At 39.6% G+C, this 17,109-nt stretch overlaps 1 protein-coding gene across 2 annotated transcripts in view; it reads right to left on the bottom strand.

The window, feature by feature from the left end:
- The window catches only part of abca12 (ATP binding cassette subfamily A member 12), a 102,295-nt gene extending 87,312 nt beyond the window's left edge, over positions 1-14,983 (bottom strand). For both annotated transcript variants that reach the window (XM_031892984.1, XM_031892983.1), the window contains exons 1-2: positions 14,694-14,983; positions 8,734-8,827 (exon numbers count right to left, since the gene is read on the bottom strand). In XM_031892984.1, coding sequence (XP_031748844.1) covers positions 8,734-8,827; positions 14,694-14,762 — 163 coding nt within the window. In that variant the 5' untranslated portion in view covers positions 14,763-14,983. The remainder of the gene's footprint in view (positions 1-8,733; positions 8,828-14,693) is intronic.
- Positions 14,984-17,109: the final 2,126 nt, after the last annotated feature.

Genomic DNA, 17,109 nt, shown 5'->3' on the forward strand with positions numbered 1-17,109 from the left:
AAATTATCTTCATGGTATGGCAACCCTATATATTACTATATGACCTGGCAGGAACACATGAATTAAAAGCATTGTAACAGAAAGCGTATTCATTTCCAGTAACATTAGCATCAGCTGTCCCAGTGCCAAGATTCCAGGTAACAAATATGTAGGTGTGGCATTTTCATGTTAATTACTTTTATCCTTTGAGGAAAATGATCTGTGCACAGCTTTTTTCTGCACTGAGGAGACAGAACACATAACCTATTTCCTTGTGTGATGTTACCGTCTGTGGTATGGCTGCTTTTCTCCACAAAAAAAGGTTAACCATTGGTTAACACCATTTTAAGTATCATTATATAATTATATAATTCCCAGCAATTACCTAATTTACCTAATTTTTATTATTATTATTATTATTATTATACCATGACATTACCCAAGGCTTCCACAATTTTTACATTCTGAAAAAAGACAAAAGTGCAATTTAGAAATTAACTGCAGTAATGTATTGGGAGTATTACATGGGGGGAAGGAAAGGGGGATCTGTTGGGGACACTTGTACTTGTTGGTGACTAAGCTGCATAAATTGGTGGCAAAACAATCCTAGGTTTATTTAATTATTATTATTTATACAGCGCCATCAATTTACGCAGCGCTTTACAGAATAGAGGGGCACAAAAGACATAACAGATAACCTGTACATATAAACAATTCACAAAAATGGTTTGCGGTTATATTGGATGAGGATCAGAGACACTAGGGGGAGGGCCATGCTTGCAAGAGCTTACATTCTAAAAGGGGCGGGTGAGAAATAAGGTCAGGGTACCTAGGATGGCGTTGGAGTTCATGTAGTTGTGTAAAGTGACAATAAGTGCAGAGTGAGAGGTGAAAACCAGTGGTTAGTGAATGTTTGGGGGGTTTAGGTTATAGGCTTGAGTGAAAAGGAGAGTTTTAAGAGATCGTTTAAAGGCTTGGAGAGTCTGGCAGTGCGTAATGGGACAGGAAAGGGCGTTCCAGAGGATCGGTGCAGCGCGTGAGAAGTCCTGAAAGCGAGAGTGAGAGTAGGTGATGAGTGAGGAGGAGAGAAGGAGGTCATGTGTAGCGCGAAGGTTACGTCTGGGGGTGTACTTGGGGATTAGGGTGGTTAAATAGAGTGGTACCTGTTTCTTAAAGTCTTTGATGATTGAGGCCAGCATAGATCAAACTAGGAACTTCATTGACTGAATAAAAGCTTGGATGACACCTAAAAAGGATGAAAATGAAGGTCCTTCCTTCCTATTTAATCCATCAGAAAGTGCTATAAACCTTCCATCTTCATGCCTAGCAGAGCTTCTGGTCAAAGCCCCTCTGAACTGTATACATTGTGGATTCTGTCACAGAATGTAATGGATCACAGCTTTGGGACTCTTATGGGGCAATGTAGCACAACATGTTTATGGAAACATGCGCAATGCAAATTCATTTTTTTTGTGAGGAAACAATTTTTTCCTGCATGTTTAATATAGGCTTTATGAACCATAAAATATCTCACTAAAAAAAGCTGTTAACTTTGCAAAACCTGCACCAGTTCCAAGACAGTCTCAATAAAATGTACAATGCAATGATCGCCTTTTAAAGAATGTTGCACCCTGAAAGACATTTTCCAAAGAAACCTTAATTACTACAGTGGCTGCATGCAGCACTGGATTTATACTGGGGGTGCCCCCCTATCGTGCCCCTGCCACGCGAATGCACATGCGCGAACAAGCCCCCCCCCAGCACAAACCTCTAAGCGCCAAACTTAAGACTCCCATATGGAGCAGTGGGGAGATGTCCCCATTGCTCCGTATGGGAGCAAAATTTGAAAATTTGCCTGTGGCGGGGCGGCATGCTGCCCCTGTGTTTGTGCTGCCCTAGGCCCGGGCCTTTGTGTCGCCACAAATCCGGGCCTGGCTGCATGATTTTAGTATTCACATCTATGCCAGGAATGCTGCGGGTCTAGTATAAATGCTCATTCAACTTTATATGCATCTTGCTGCACTGGTCAGACCAGCTTTTTATAGAACAGCAGTATTTTTAACCCTGTGGCTTGGGAGCCCTATACTGTTATGGTGAGTCTCCTGGAACTCCTTTCATACAGTACAGTGTTTTTTCTGGATAGATAATAGTAATTAAAATGCATAATTAATTCAACCATCTTTTCTCTGCAGAAGGTTAAGCAGCGACATATTATTTCATTGTTCTAGCGCTCTATTAACAGTTTTATGGAGAATATAACAATTTGTGTAATTTTATTCAGGGTGGAAATCATTTTATTTGCCATTATAGCAGCTGCAGTAAAACTACAAGCAAGAACATCCTGTTCACCTGTATTTCAGCAGCAATAGCAACAGGTATATAAATCCTTTTCTGAGTGCTTGTTTCATAAGCTTTGTTCATATTTATGTTCCCTGTATTCGAACCTGGGGCAGCACAGTGCCTGCCAATCCTGGGGTCCTAGGGGAATTGATTGTGTTTGCCCTAACTTTTCTGGTTTCCGCCCACACCCTTTAAAAAGATACATTCAGGTTAATTGATTACAGATAAAACTTACCATAAAGCATATGAATGCAATAGAAACCTTAACAATATATTTCTATTAGAGCCCCCCCTAGTTTATATAAAGTGATAGTGACCCAGTTTGTATCTTGTCTGTGCTAATCCATTTTAGGGATGCACCGAATCCCTAAACACTTTTTCAGATTCGGCCGCACCCCCCGAATCCTTCGTATAGGATTTGGCCGAATACTGAACCGAATCTCAATCCTAATTAGCATATGCAAATTCAGTTTCGGAAGGGTTAAAAAAAAATTCAACTGTGTTTACGTGACAAAAAGTCACGTGATTTTTAGGATTTAGACTGAATCCTGGATTTGGTGCATCCCTAATCCTTTTACTGGTAACTAGCTGGAACAGTGTCGGACTGGCCCAACAGGCTACTAGGAAAACTTCAGGTGGGCCCAGGAGTCTGCGGGCCCTCTTGCTTGTAACTTTTTGGCCAATTGCATTGTCATTCCCTATTTCTGTTTGGGAAAAAGAGATAAAAGGATAGAGAAAAGAGACTTGGATAATAAAGAGGTTGAGGGAGGAGAGGAGAAATAATAGTTTAGAAAGTGGGCATATGGTTCAAGGTTTCCTGGGGTCCCCTGGCATCTCAGTTCGACACTGAGCATGGAAGTGGCAATAAGGTGTAGGCAACCAAAAGCAGCCGTCATGTTAATGACATTGTTATTAACAATGCAAAATGTCTTATTGTAAATATAGGTAACATAAAATTGCCTAGCAACAAATATTAAAGGAGAAGGAAAGGCTAAGTCACTTGGGGGTACCAAAATGTTAGGCACCCCCAAGTGACTTAGATCGCCTACCTTGTACCCCGGGCTGGTGCCCCTGTTAGGAGAAAACAGCACCAGCCCAGGGTACCTTTATCGAGTGCTTCCTCCTTCCTTTTTCTTCTGCCGGCGAAATCCGTGGGCGGGCGCATGCGCAGCAGAGTGAAAAGCCGACTTTCTTGTTTAAGTTCGGCTTTTCACTCTACTGCGCATGTGCCCGCAAGCGAATAGGAAGTAGGAAGTGATCGCTGCTACCCCGGGCTAGTGCTGTTCTCTCCGTACAGGGCCACCAGCCCGGGGTAAAAGGTAAGCGATCTAAGTCACTTGGGGGTGCCTAACATTTTGGCACCCCCAAGTGACTTAGCCTTTCCTTCTCCTTTAAATCTTTGTCCAGGAAATTATAGAAATAATTGCCCCTTTAAACAAGAGGGGGAGTGTTATCATTTTAGCAGCTTGAGAAAAAAAATGCTTAAAAACAAACAAATACAGCAGTGCTTTGCTCAGTATTAATGATATTGGGAGAGGCTTATTGGTTGCTGAAGACTAGGGGGCAAATGTATCAAAATGTGAGATTACAGTTCACCACAGAAAAACTCACCAACTGTCTATTCATTCCTATGGGATTTTTAGAATTGAATTTATCAATGGGTGAATGTTAGAGTTCTAAAAGGACTATGACTAACGTCTTTGATACATAAATATACTATACGTATTTTTTTTGTGTTATGCGGATAAACCCTGTGGTAATTTCCCTGAATTTCTTTGCATATGTAATTGGTGTACCTGGCCTCTAGATGGAGCTGGTAACCTTATCACGTGACTCTAAACCAATAAACAACACAGAACACATTTGGCTCTCCAGTGGATGTTAGAGTTCACCATTGGATAAATATGCTTCTAAAAATCCCATAGGAATGAATAGACAGTGGGTGAGTTTTTCTATGGTGAACTCTAATCTCACATTTTGATAAATCTGTCCCTAGGTTTATTTAACTGTTTATCAGTGTGGATACTGTAATAAATGTTACACATACATGTGGATTATCATGTAAAATGAGTTACAAACTTTCATGCTATTTCTTGAGGATATTCACCCATTAAAGGTGCAGCTGATATTCGGACAGATATGGGTCAGGTAAACTCGTTGGAGGGTCCCATACATGGGCAGAAAAACTGCAGAATCAGTCTGAAGGGCCCAAATCGGCAGCTTAAATCTGCTAGTGTATGACCCCCTTTACTCTGTTAAAGTATCCCTACACATATTTAATACCAACTTTTAGTCTGCATCTCAGGTCCTGTACACTGTAGGTCATATAAAGTTATGCATGAAAGGGTGCATTCCAAGTGGGAAAGGCAGTGAATATGAGGGCTTTTCTCAGTGTAAAGCACCTGTAATTACAGTAAGCTGATACCTATGGGCAATTCTCTTCTGTGCCCTAGAGTTAGAGTTTCCACCTTTGTTGCCTGAAAAAAGATGGTGTTTAGGGGCAAACAGTGATGAAGCCTATGATGTGGAAACTATTCAGCCAGTTTTGAACTGGACAGCCTGTGTAAAAACCAGTTTAAAACAGGCGAAAACCCTAACCAGAATGCTTTTAAATGCGTTGCTTGATTTTTCCCCAGCAATGAGAGGAAATGTTATGCGAGATCAAGAGGGTCTAGGGACTAGAGAATATCAGAGTGCCTGTTTTTTTTTGTTTTTTTACATAGAGGGTATATATATATTAGTGCAAAGACTTCAGGGAGAGGCTTGTATAGCCTGATTACCTTGTAGCCTGTTACTGAACTCACCTGCAGCCTGCAAGGCTTTGTATAACAAAACATCTGAGCTGTATGCAAGTTACTGGATACATATATGACGTTCTTGATTTGCCATGTGCAATGTCAGATCGGTATGAAATCAATCCCCGGACTTGCTCAGTGACATTCTAGTGGGCAGCTACTTTTATTCTCTTTGACTGAACCACTCCTAAGCTTTTATTTGCCACACAATTAGAGGGGTTTATGAGAGAAAAGAGTCAACATTATATTTGATTACATAAATCTTATATTATTATTATGATTATTATTATGTTGGTTTAAAAAACCAACATACTGTTCTTCGACTTCAGCTTATTTTTCTGATTCTTAATCTTCTTTTTCTTCTTCTTATTCTTAGTGCCCCCATTTTCTAAATGCTTCTCCTGCTACATATTTAGGGGTACAACAGGTTGCTTGTGCTTTTCTAAGCGATTCCGCCCTCCGTCTTTTTGTGGCGCCGCTCCGAACTCCCCAATTTTTCAATTGACTTTGACAGGAGAGATATTCAAACTGCTGCCAGACTTACAGTTTTGAAGCTACACTAACCATACTTGAATAACATAATTGTGGTTTTAAAAAACTAGGCAAAAAGTTGAGGGTGAGGGTTTGGGTTTCTGGGGAACTGGGCTGATTTTTCAATTGGCTGAATGCTCTTTGCCAGGGATTGGCTGCAACTCAAAGATAATGGTGCAGCTGCTTTGGGGGAGAAAATGGCTAAAGGGTTGGAGGAAGTTTTAAACTAGGCATGGGGGGAGGGTTCAGTGAGTGATTCTGTGGATGACACATTAGATGGGGTAGTGGGCATAGGAAAGGAAAATAGGAGAGGAGACTTGCGTGGGGGTACTGATAATGACAGGGGTATGTGTGCTGGAGGTGCTGGTACTGGAGAGGAAATATTATGTAGTTGTAGTTGAATGAGTCACATGACTGGGCAGTTAGTATAGGGGGAAAACTATACCCTCAAACAATGTAGGTCTCTATAAAAATATACTGTACAAACAAGCTCATATGTAAAACCCGGCTTCATCTAAATAAACCATTTTCATTGAAATATATTTTTTCAGTAGTATGTGCCATTGGGTAATCCTAAATAGAAAACTGCCATTTTTAAAATTAAGGGCCGCCTTCTGGGATCATACAATTCACAGTGCACACAAACAAACCAAGGACACACATACATGCTAGGCCCCATTATCCAATTAATGGACAGAGTTCTGCCCTTTATTCTACACTACTTCCTGTTACAGTAAGAGCTGCATTATTTCCTGTCATGTGATATCTGAGGGAGCACACAGCCCATCACTAAATGGTGACTCAAGATTAAAGTACAAGGGCAATATTTACTGATATATATATTCCAGTGGGGTAAAATTCTTAAATAGGTCACTTAATATGATATAAACTATCTGTTAGTTAAGTATTCATTCTGGGGGTAAAGTTTTCCTTTAAGCAGGATTTAAAGCCATTATAAAGGAGGAAGTCATGATGCTAAGTAAAGAAGCTGAAGTCCCATAGGTTGAGCTTTTTACAGATAGTAAAGAGCCCAGCAAATTAATGGAAGGGGAATTCTATAGACCCCCCTAATGTAAGTGAAGAGGAAGAGGCTCAGATCCTGTTGCAAATAGAAAAGGCTGCTAGTTTGGGGCAAGAATAATAATGGGGGATTTTAATTATCCTGATATTGACTGGGGCAATAGTACTGCCAGGACAGTAAATGGGGAAAAGTTTATAAACTTGTTGCATGACAACTTTCTGTCACAGGTTGTTGAGGATCCAACAAGAAACCATGCTGTACTGGATCTCTAATGACCAAGAATGTATAGCAAATGTGCAAGTGGTTGAACCCCTGGGTAATAATGACCATAATGTTATTTCATTTGTTTGGTGCAAAAAAAAAAAAAATCATAAAGAATCATAAATTAGCAGAAATTGTTAATTAGGAATTATCAAAGATAACAGCTGAAAGACCTCAAAGCTCAAAGTCTACCCTGCTGTTCTCTCCCTTCTCAGAATCTAGACCAAAATTCATCCTGTCTGTACTCCCCCAGTTCACATAGAAGCTGATGTTAATATAATACATTAGGATAATAAAGCATATAGGATCTGATTCACTAACATATTATACTAAATGGGAAGTATGGACCCTTTTCAGAACCCACAGTTCTACCACAGAATGTGTATTGTGCTAATTAAAACTGACACACAAAAAAGAAGCAAAATAACCAAATATATTACATTCATGATATACAAAAACTGTATAAATAATAAGGATTAAACCAGGTATGGCTCAACACTAAATTAAATTAAGTGCATAGCGGCCCTGAAATGTTGGCTTATATCATGCAACAAACTGAATTAAGCTTACCACCAATTGCTACAACCTCTATTGCAGGATTCATAATTATATATGTTTGTACAGTGTATATATACAGTATATATAAGTTTTTATACATGATAAGTTCGTCAGTCTTTATATTGTTTCATAGACGCATTCTATGAAACAAGAGGAGCTAGTATTCCTGCTCTGTTTCAGATCTATAACATTTATACAATTTTAAAACTTACTTAATCATTTTGCTCTTTTTTTACCCACAACTAACATGCCCTGTACTTTAACCAGCTGGCAATACACGTTTGGTGTAGCTGTTCCTAAAACTGCAAAAAATGTAAACCTTTTCATTTAAATCTAGAACAGGAAAGAGCTGCAGCAAGACATTAAAAATAAAGCTTGCCACAGTACATCAAGTGATGGACCTGGTATGTCCCTAAAGATTTCCCATATAGGTGAAGCAAGCTAGAAACAAAAAGTTTTAAAGAAGCTACACGTGTGACATAAAGCAGCTTAGGGCAGTGACACACGGGGAGATTAGTCACCGCGCAACAAATCTTCGTTGTCACAGGCGACTAATCTCCCCTCAATGCCATCCCACCGCCTAGAATGTACATCGCCGGTGGGATGGCATACACAGCGCCGCAATTTGCTGAAGTCGCCCAAAGTTTACTCTCAAGGCAACTTCGGCCGACTTCTGGAAATTGTAGCTACGCGTATGCCATCCCACCGGCGATTCACATTCTAGCCAGTGGGATGGCATTGTGGGGAGATTATTCGCCCGTGACAACGAAGATTTGTCACATGCCGACTAATCTCTCCCCGTGTGTCACTTACCCCATTTATGGGGGCCACCTGTGCATCAGTGTGTCAATGGGGAATACAATCCCTTTGTCAGAAATCACCCTGACTGCATTATAATTTCTGTGTGTGTCTCCTTTTAAACCTTTTCTTACAGTTTAAGATGTATGCCAACTGTCTATAGGGTCTGCCCCACTATTGCAGGAGAGTGCTAGGGGCACAAATGCACACAAATCTGAGCCCATCACATGTTATACATTAAGTGGTCGCATAAAAGCATATCTTGAGGCCCAATAGCCGAATGCCCATGTTACCATAAAATGTATACATTTTTTCATTTAACTTTATATCATTCAATTATTTTGAAATTCTTGGATAATATATAGTATTGTGGGAAAAAGACTAATCACATCACATTTTCATGCACACTTAAGTAAATTAAATTATTTTGTTTATCCATATAATACTTACAGTTTGGCTGGATATCTCCAGAAAATTTTGCACGGGTGATTGCAATTATTACAAATATGACCACAGGCCATAAAATGAGGACCAGTGACCAAACCTGCAATTAAGAAAGAATTGATGAAGAAAAGATTCCTTTGATACACAGAAAATACAATAAAAATTAACACTATACATAATTTACACACTGCACTGGAGGATAGGAACAATCAGCAGCTAGGCTGACCTGATGGGGAACTGAAGCCTGTCTTTTCTTGTGTGACTGCAGGACTGTGATTGGCTATGCCCCTCCTACTGTGCTTCTGTCAGGGACTGTCAGGACATGCCCACCCCTCATTTGAAACAGGGACAGGGACCTTAGAGGATCTATAGGGAGCTCTAATAAAGGGGCTATTTTTACAGATAGAATGCAAGATACTGAAAACAATTTTGTATTTTGGTCTGATGCTGCTCTAAACTTTACAACAGAAGGCTTGTAGTTGTTTCTTTTGAGACAGGGAGTACAAAAAGCCCAAAGTCATTAGTCAATCAGCACTTTTCATAAGAAACAATTTACCATATGTATAGTACCTTTGTATTGATAATACACTCATGATATAAAGTACTGCCTCCTGACTTATTTAGTTAATAAAGGGCTGTGAGTGCTGCCTGTTTGATTATTATTATTATTTGATTATTGTTATATGCTTAATATTTAGACCTTGCCATTACTTTTTGGTTGAGCTTGTGTTAGTATTGGGTACTACATATACAGTACATACATATTTTTAATGATGAACAAACAATTTGCTAATCTTCAAAACCAAGTAAATACAGGTTAATAGGTTGAGGGAGTACATTTGAGTTATGGTTATTGCCTGAGATACTGTAAGAGAGAAAGGAAAGGCTGATCCCTTTAAAAAAAAGCTGCTGCATGCATGAGGTACTATCAAGGGCCAACTACAAAAGAATTATGAACAGCTATACATTCTACTGTACTGTGTGCAAGAGAAGACTTTTACCCAATTTTGGAATGCCTTAAGAAAACACTCAGTGTTATTGTTTTCTGAATTTCACTAAGTATGGTGGAATGCTTGTGCTATACACAGTTTCTAAAATTCTATCATACACATTATTGGCATATTCTTTACAATCTGCTTTTGGCTAGTCCCACCCACAAATGACCTTGCATTCACCCTTGTCTGGTAGTCAACATGTCTGTTCTGGTTCCAATGAAAGGATTTTTTTAAGACTGATAGGATGGTATTGGTAGGATAAACAATATACATCCAGGGAAAACTGTAATTCTAATTCAAACTACAATCACAAAGCAAAACCCTTAATAGAAAATCTTTTAGTTTTAAACTTGAATTTTGTGTCCTGTGTTTAAATGACCTTCCACCCATACTCACTGAGAGCCCCCCCGGGGTAGGAAATACAGACAAAGACATATTGAGTGACAGCTTTATTCTGCCTCAGGCAACAGGTTGTCTAATCACTAATCACTTATTGATAGTCATTATTCATAGCTTTATATAAAGTCCATCTCCATATTTATTGTCATTTAAACATAATATTTGTATAAGCATTTTTAAATCTATATCAATTTTTTTCTTTTCCATGTTTGAAATTGTTGTGCATGTCCTTGTGAGAGAAATAATTAGATTAGCAGTGAACAAATAATCCCTTGTGCACAACAGACTCCTACTATCAGAACAATCGCAAAAAGGGTGACAGGAGGGAGCTGTGTACTGATAATCTATTTATCTCACAAGAAACAAACATGGAGTAGCTTAGTTTCCTCTATTTAGCTAAAGAAATAACAAAAACCATAGATTTTTATGATTAAACCAATAGTATGTTTAGCATAAGCCCTGTTTATTGAACTGTTAATCAAGGGGCTGTATTGCCTTAAGAATGTTTGAGTTTTGCCATTGGTTAGGCCTTGTCAGTCAAAGACTAGTAACCGATGTGTAGCTGGCTAGAAATGTGTTTCAGTGATTGCTGTAGGGCAGCTAATGCATAATGCCACCACAGGGAATAAAACATATGTGTAGCTGCCTACTAGTTGCAAATCTTCCCTATGACTTTAACCTAAGCTTTTATACTCACTTCATAGAAAAATGCACTCATCTTAAAGATGGCCATACACCACACCTCTCCAAAAAAGCAGATCTTTACTTGATCTGGCTACCCATATGAAGGACAAAATCAGGCTGGTTTAATTGCATCATATTATGGAGATGGATGGGCTGAGTCAATAGCTATCATTTTTTTGACAGTAATGCACCATGGTCCACTTTACAAATCAAATTGCACAGGTGCCATTGTAGGGGGTATATATGGGAACCAGTGTTGTTCAGCACTCCAGCACAGGGTCGGACTGGGGGGTGAAGGGCCCACCCGGGCTTCTGTCCCAGGGGCCCTGCAGGTGCCCCCAGCCAGGCGCGTCCCCTAACCCCCCCCCACAGGGGCCCCCCTAACCCCCCTCGCAGGGCCCCCCACCCGACGTCCTCCCCCAAGCGCGTAAATTTGACGCGTCATATTTAGAGAGGCTTTGGCACCCTCCACTATGTTCCAGAATGCTAAAAAATACTGGCACAACAGGACTTATTTAAGCGGGATGAACCCTGCTATTTTATAGCATATAAAATAGCAGGGTTCATTCCGCTTAAAAAAGTCCTGTTGTGCCAGTATTTTTGAGCATTTTGGACCCGAATTCCTGGAGGAGGCAATGGAGTGTAGGAAACATTTGATGCATCCATGGGTGATTGGAATACTACATAAGAGGTTATTTTTTTCCTTTAAACATAATTACAATAGATTTATTTCTCAACAACGGACAAACGGTGGAAAAAGACACAGTACGTGTCCCTCAGGGCCTTCCAGGGCTCTGCAGGAATTTACTGAAGTCACATAGTACATAAGCAATCACTTATTAAATTACTGTAAGGTGAGTTCACACTGTGATTTTGAGCTTGCCCTGTAACAAGATATTCCTTTATGTCTGCATTTTGTGATAGTTACGCATGTACTGTTACATACATACATACATACATGTTTTATATCTGCAGCTTGCAGACGAAAAAAAACAAAAAAAGAATAGTGCAATGAAAAGCTAAAGTGAATTATTTTAAGTAAAAAGTAAATGCATAGTATTTTATTTAACCACATACAATATCTAGGTAAAATTCACAGGGTACTGAGAAACAGCATTATTAATGCAGGGACTTTGTTATTATATCTCTGAGATTAGGTTCAGCTAAATCTTGCTATGTCCATGTGAATGCACAAATCAGCCCTGAATTTACATGTACATACCAAGATATGGCTGTGCTCGGGGAGATTATTGGGTTTCAGATTCATTTCCATTAGCCCTTTCTTATTGCTACCATATACAGCATAAGATATATAATTTAGCACTGTCTTGCCAGTGTTGTGAACCAGTCCAACTCTGGAAGCAACTACAGGCACTGTCAGTGTTGGTATTGTTTCCCAAACCTGGAAAGCAGGTTGTCACTGTTTAGAGCTCCAGTGGGGGTAGCATTGTAGGGGTCATTTATCTTATAAAATATCTGCAAAACCACTGCATTTAGGTGACTTTTATCAAGTGGTGGTCAGTGCAGTGTAATAAACCAGCAGGGAACCTCTCAATACCCTCCATATCAATATCTCCATTCCACTCCAGCACCTCCAAGAGCAAATAAAATATTGATTGTGTAGCACAATGGGTACATGGCCACCACTAATTATTTATAATGAACACATGTAGTGTTTAATAAGACCAATGTGTGTAGTCATGTAAATGCCTCTGATGAAGTGAGAGTGGATTCACAAACCGCATCAGGCTTGGAGCTTTAAGACTGATGCCCCATGGAGAGATTAGTCACCCACAATAAATCTTTTACCAGGGGCAACTAATCTCCCTGAAAAGCATTTCCACCAGCAATAAAGAGAATCATCAGTGGAAAGGCCTATGCATCGCTTTGGTTTTCCGCAGTCGCATCAAGTTGCCTGCAGGAGGAAACTTCACGTGACTTTGGAAAGCCAAATTGTTGCGTAGGCAATTCACCAGTGATCCCTTTTATTGCTGGAGGAAAGGCTTTTTGTGGAGATTTGTTACACCCGGCAACTAATCTTAATGCACCCGAAGCTGCAGAGTAAGTTTGGAGATTTTTCTATCTTCATATCTAAATAAATCTTCTAAAGAAAATTCTATTTTTGTTGTCTGAGTCATTTTTTTGGAGGATAGGTAATTTTAATCTACTAAGGCAGTGATCCCCAACCAGTGGCTTGGGGGCAACATGTTGCTCCCCAACCCCTTGGATGTTGCTCTCAGTGCCCCCAAACCAGGTAGTTATTTTTGAATTCCTGACTTGGGGGCAAGTTTTGGTTTAATAAAAATAAGACTTACTACCAATTAAAGCCCCCTGTAAACAGATAGTGTGCATAGAGGCACCCTAATAGCCAATCACAGCCCTTATTTGGCACCTCCATTAACTTTTATGGTGGTTGTGTTGCTCTCCAAGTCTTTCTACATTTGACTGTGGCTCACGAGTAAGAAAGGTTGGGGATCCCTGTACTAAGGATTCATAGAGGGGAAGTGGGAGACAGAGGACTTGAAGCAGTGCGCAATGTTGAAGAAACAGTAGGTAATGGAACACTACCACTGCCTCCAGGGGTTGAAGTGCATGTGATGCTCATGGAACCTTGTGAGCAGAATTTAAGCAGTTTTCTTGGAGGTGCTGGAGTAGAACGGAGGTGCAGTGGAGGAGATGGACGAGTGGAGATATGGAAGGTATTGAGGGGTTCCCCGCTGGTGTATTACACTGCACTGACCACTAATTATCTGAAGAGACTTAGGGCTGTGACACACAGGGAGATTAGTCGCCGCACAACAAATCTCCCTTGTCACGGGCGACTAATCTCCCCGAAATGCCATCCCACTGGCTAGAATATAAATCGCTGGTGGGATGGCATACGCGGCGCTGCAATTTGCCAAAGTCACAGAAGTTTTCTCTCAAGGCAACTTCCACGACTTTGGCAAATTGCGGCGCCGCATATGCCATCTCACCAGCGATTTACATTCTAGCCAGTGGGATGGCATTTCAAGGGAGATTTGTCGCACGGCAACTAATCTCCCCGTCTGTCACAGCCCTTAAGGCTGGTGACACACAAGGAGATTAGTCGCCCGTGATAAAACTTTGCTACCGTTTATTTCTTATTCTATGTTATATATGCCCCAACCAGTGGTAAGTATCAGAACAGGACGTGATAAAAATAATCTGGACCATCGGGTTGTTTGACTGTGGATCCCACAGTGGTAACTGGCAAGCTGGGAAGTATTTTGATTATGGTGGTTAATGTGCTTAATGAACTACTAAACTATCCACAGTTTACTAAGTTTACTAAAAAGACAATACATTTTACTAAAAGTCCATCAAGTTCAACCTATCCAAATCTTCCCTAGTACATTCAGACACATGCCTTGTCAAAAAAAAATTGTTGCACCATCAGCTGCTGGTACTCTCTGTCCTTCAACCCCCTTTTCCACCCACTGGCTTCTTTGAGCCTGACAGGTGATTTAAAGTGGTGGAAGGGGCTAGAGATGGCAAACCATACAGCAGACCTCATGTCCCCCCACTCAGAGTCTGCTGTATGGTAGTCATGTCACTGTCTGAATGCAAGCATCATGTACGCTATTACATTTTTGTGAGCAACTTTTTGTTCCTAAACTTGTCTTGGCATGTATATGTATTCCCCTCCTTTAAAGTACTGACTTCAGCTGCTAAAAATCCTCTCTTTATTATCTGTATTATAAATATATTGTATAACTGGTCAACGCTACCCTGGCAATGAAATACAAATATACATATATTATTATCTTATAATACTGCCGCCCAGAATCAATCATTATTTAAATATATCACTGTACCTGTTAAGTAATAATGTTGAATTAATATTGAAGAAAATGTTTCTTTACTTACCGGCTGCCTCATGATGCTCAGCCAGTTTTTCCATAAGAGAACCCTGAGTTGTTGTAAAAATGAAGCCATCTTGCTTTGTGTGCAGTTTAGAAAATAAATTCAAGTTATAAAAATAAATATGTATAAATATGATACATTTGGCGCTAATCATTCAAAAAAATCCAGGCCATCTTTCTCCACTGATGTTAGGTAACAGAGCACTATGGGGAATTTCAGAGTAGCAGGAGGTGATTACTTGGAAGCCAGACAAATGAAGACAGCGCTCAGTGTTTGATAATGATCCTGTGTTGCCGGTGTTACAGGCTGGAATAACGAGCGATGCTACTCATTGTCTGGGTGGCCTTTAAAACACACCTTTTCCCACCCCTCCCCTACCAAGCCTTGTAGTCACACACTAGTGTTTCCCTCTATGACATTTAGCATAGTAGAAGTGAGCAAATACACCCTTCATGTGAGCGTGTGACAGGTGCCAACAGGTTCTTGCACAACAAACATTCTTTGACTGTTAAAACAGCAAGAAAAAAAAAAAACGGCAATCTGTTCTTTACTTAAAGGAACACTTGGAAAGATACACTATATAGACAAGGTATAGTTAGCATGAAAATTGAGTATTTGCTGGTTAAATGATGTATCAATTATTATTTTAATATATTTTATTTATATAGTGCTGACATATTCCACAGTGCTTTACAGACATTTGCTTTACAGTGCTTTACAGACATATACTTTGTTTACTTCAGTCCCTGCCCCTATTGGAGCCTACAGTCTAAAGTCCCTATTACATTCACACACTCACTATGGTAATTTTACTACTAGGAACCAATTAACCTGCCTGTATGTTTTTGTATGTAACCACGGAGTCAATGTGGTTCCCATTTGTTCATGTTAACCCACATCTGGCAAGTTGGGACCTGTTCATGGGGGAGGTATTGAAAATCTAAATAAAAGTGACCATTGGACAGTAGTAAAGGGGCAGAGACAGAGACCTTTGATACTTCCCTCTCTCCCATTACTCTGGGGTAACAATAATATAGATTTTATAATTCATTTGCAACTGTATATATTGTAAATATCTTTTGGTTTAATCATTTTGTGGCAGATTTATCAAAGTACGATTTTCATACCTTACGATACAAAAAATCGCATTAAATACAATTTTTTTGTATTGTGCTTTTTAAAGTATGAAAAAATCGTAAATGCTAGTACAGGTATAGGACCCGTTATCCAGAATGCTCGGGACCAAGGGTATTCCGGATAAGGGGTCTTTCCATAATTTGGATCTCCATACCTTAAGTCTGCTAAAAAATCAATAAAACATTAATTAAACCCAATAGGATTGTTTTGCATCCAATAAGGATTGATTATATCTTAGTTGGGATCAATTACAAGGTACTGTTTTATTATTACAGAGAAAAAGGAAATCAGTTTTGAAATTCTGAATTATTTGATTAAAATGGAGTCTATGGGAGACGGGCTTTCCGTAATTCGGAGCTTTCTGGATAACGGGTTTCCGGATAAGGGGTCCGATACCTGTACAAAAAATTCGTACTTTGCTCTGCAAAGTACCCATTTTTCGTATTCAACGATCGTAAATGGTATGAAAAGATTTCTGACTTAAATCCTTCTGTGCAGGATTTTGGAAGCCTCCCATAGGACTCAATGGCACTCTGCAGCTCCAACCTGGCCCAAGGAAAGTCACGATATCGAAGCTTGAATGAATCCGATCCTTTCGTACCCAGCGCGACAAATACGATTTTGTCACACAAATTGTTGCGCTTTTTGTCGCAAAGTATGAAAAAGTCGCGCAAATGTACGAAAATATCGCAGAAAATACACAAAAGTTGAAAACTTAAGAAAAAATACAAATTTTTTGTATTCTGACCTGTCGTACTTTGATGAATGTGCCCCTTTGTATTGTAACTGTTACTTGATTTATTATTCATTATATTTTCACTTTAACATACACTTATTGATGTGGATACTGTTATTAATATTATCAAATATTACATCTCAACTAGTTTTGTAAATTGTTGTTCTTTTGGGCACATACTGTAGTAGACATTTTAGCACTTAAAAAGAGTTTATTTTAACCCCAATTCATCTTGGAGTTTCCAACCAGAAGTCTTGCTATACTGGATCTAGTGAGCTACTGACATTTAGACATATAAACAAGGCACCAGGGCCAGATGGAATCTTAATAATCACAAAGGGTTTTTTACTGTGAGAGATGTGAAGATGTAGAATTCTTTCCCTGAATCAGTCGTACTGGCTAATACATTGGATAAATTTAATAAGGGGGTTGGATGGTTTTTTAGCAAGTGAGGAAATGTAGGGTTATGGGAGATAGCTCTTAGTACAAGTTGGTTCAGGGACTGGTCCGATTGCCATCTGGAGTCAGGAAGGATTTTTTTCCACC

The sequence above is a fragment of the Xenopus tropicalis genome, chromosome 9, assembly GCF_000004195.4.
Source record: "Xenopus tropicalis strain Nigerian chromosome 9, UCB_Xtro_10.0, whole genome shotgun sequence".
In the NCBI taxonomy this organism is placed as follows: Eukaryota; Metazoa; Chordata; class Amphibia; order Anura; family Pipidae; genus Xenopus; species Xenopus tropicalis.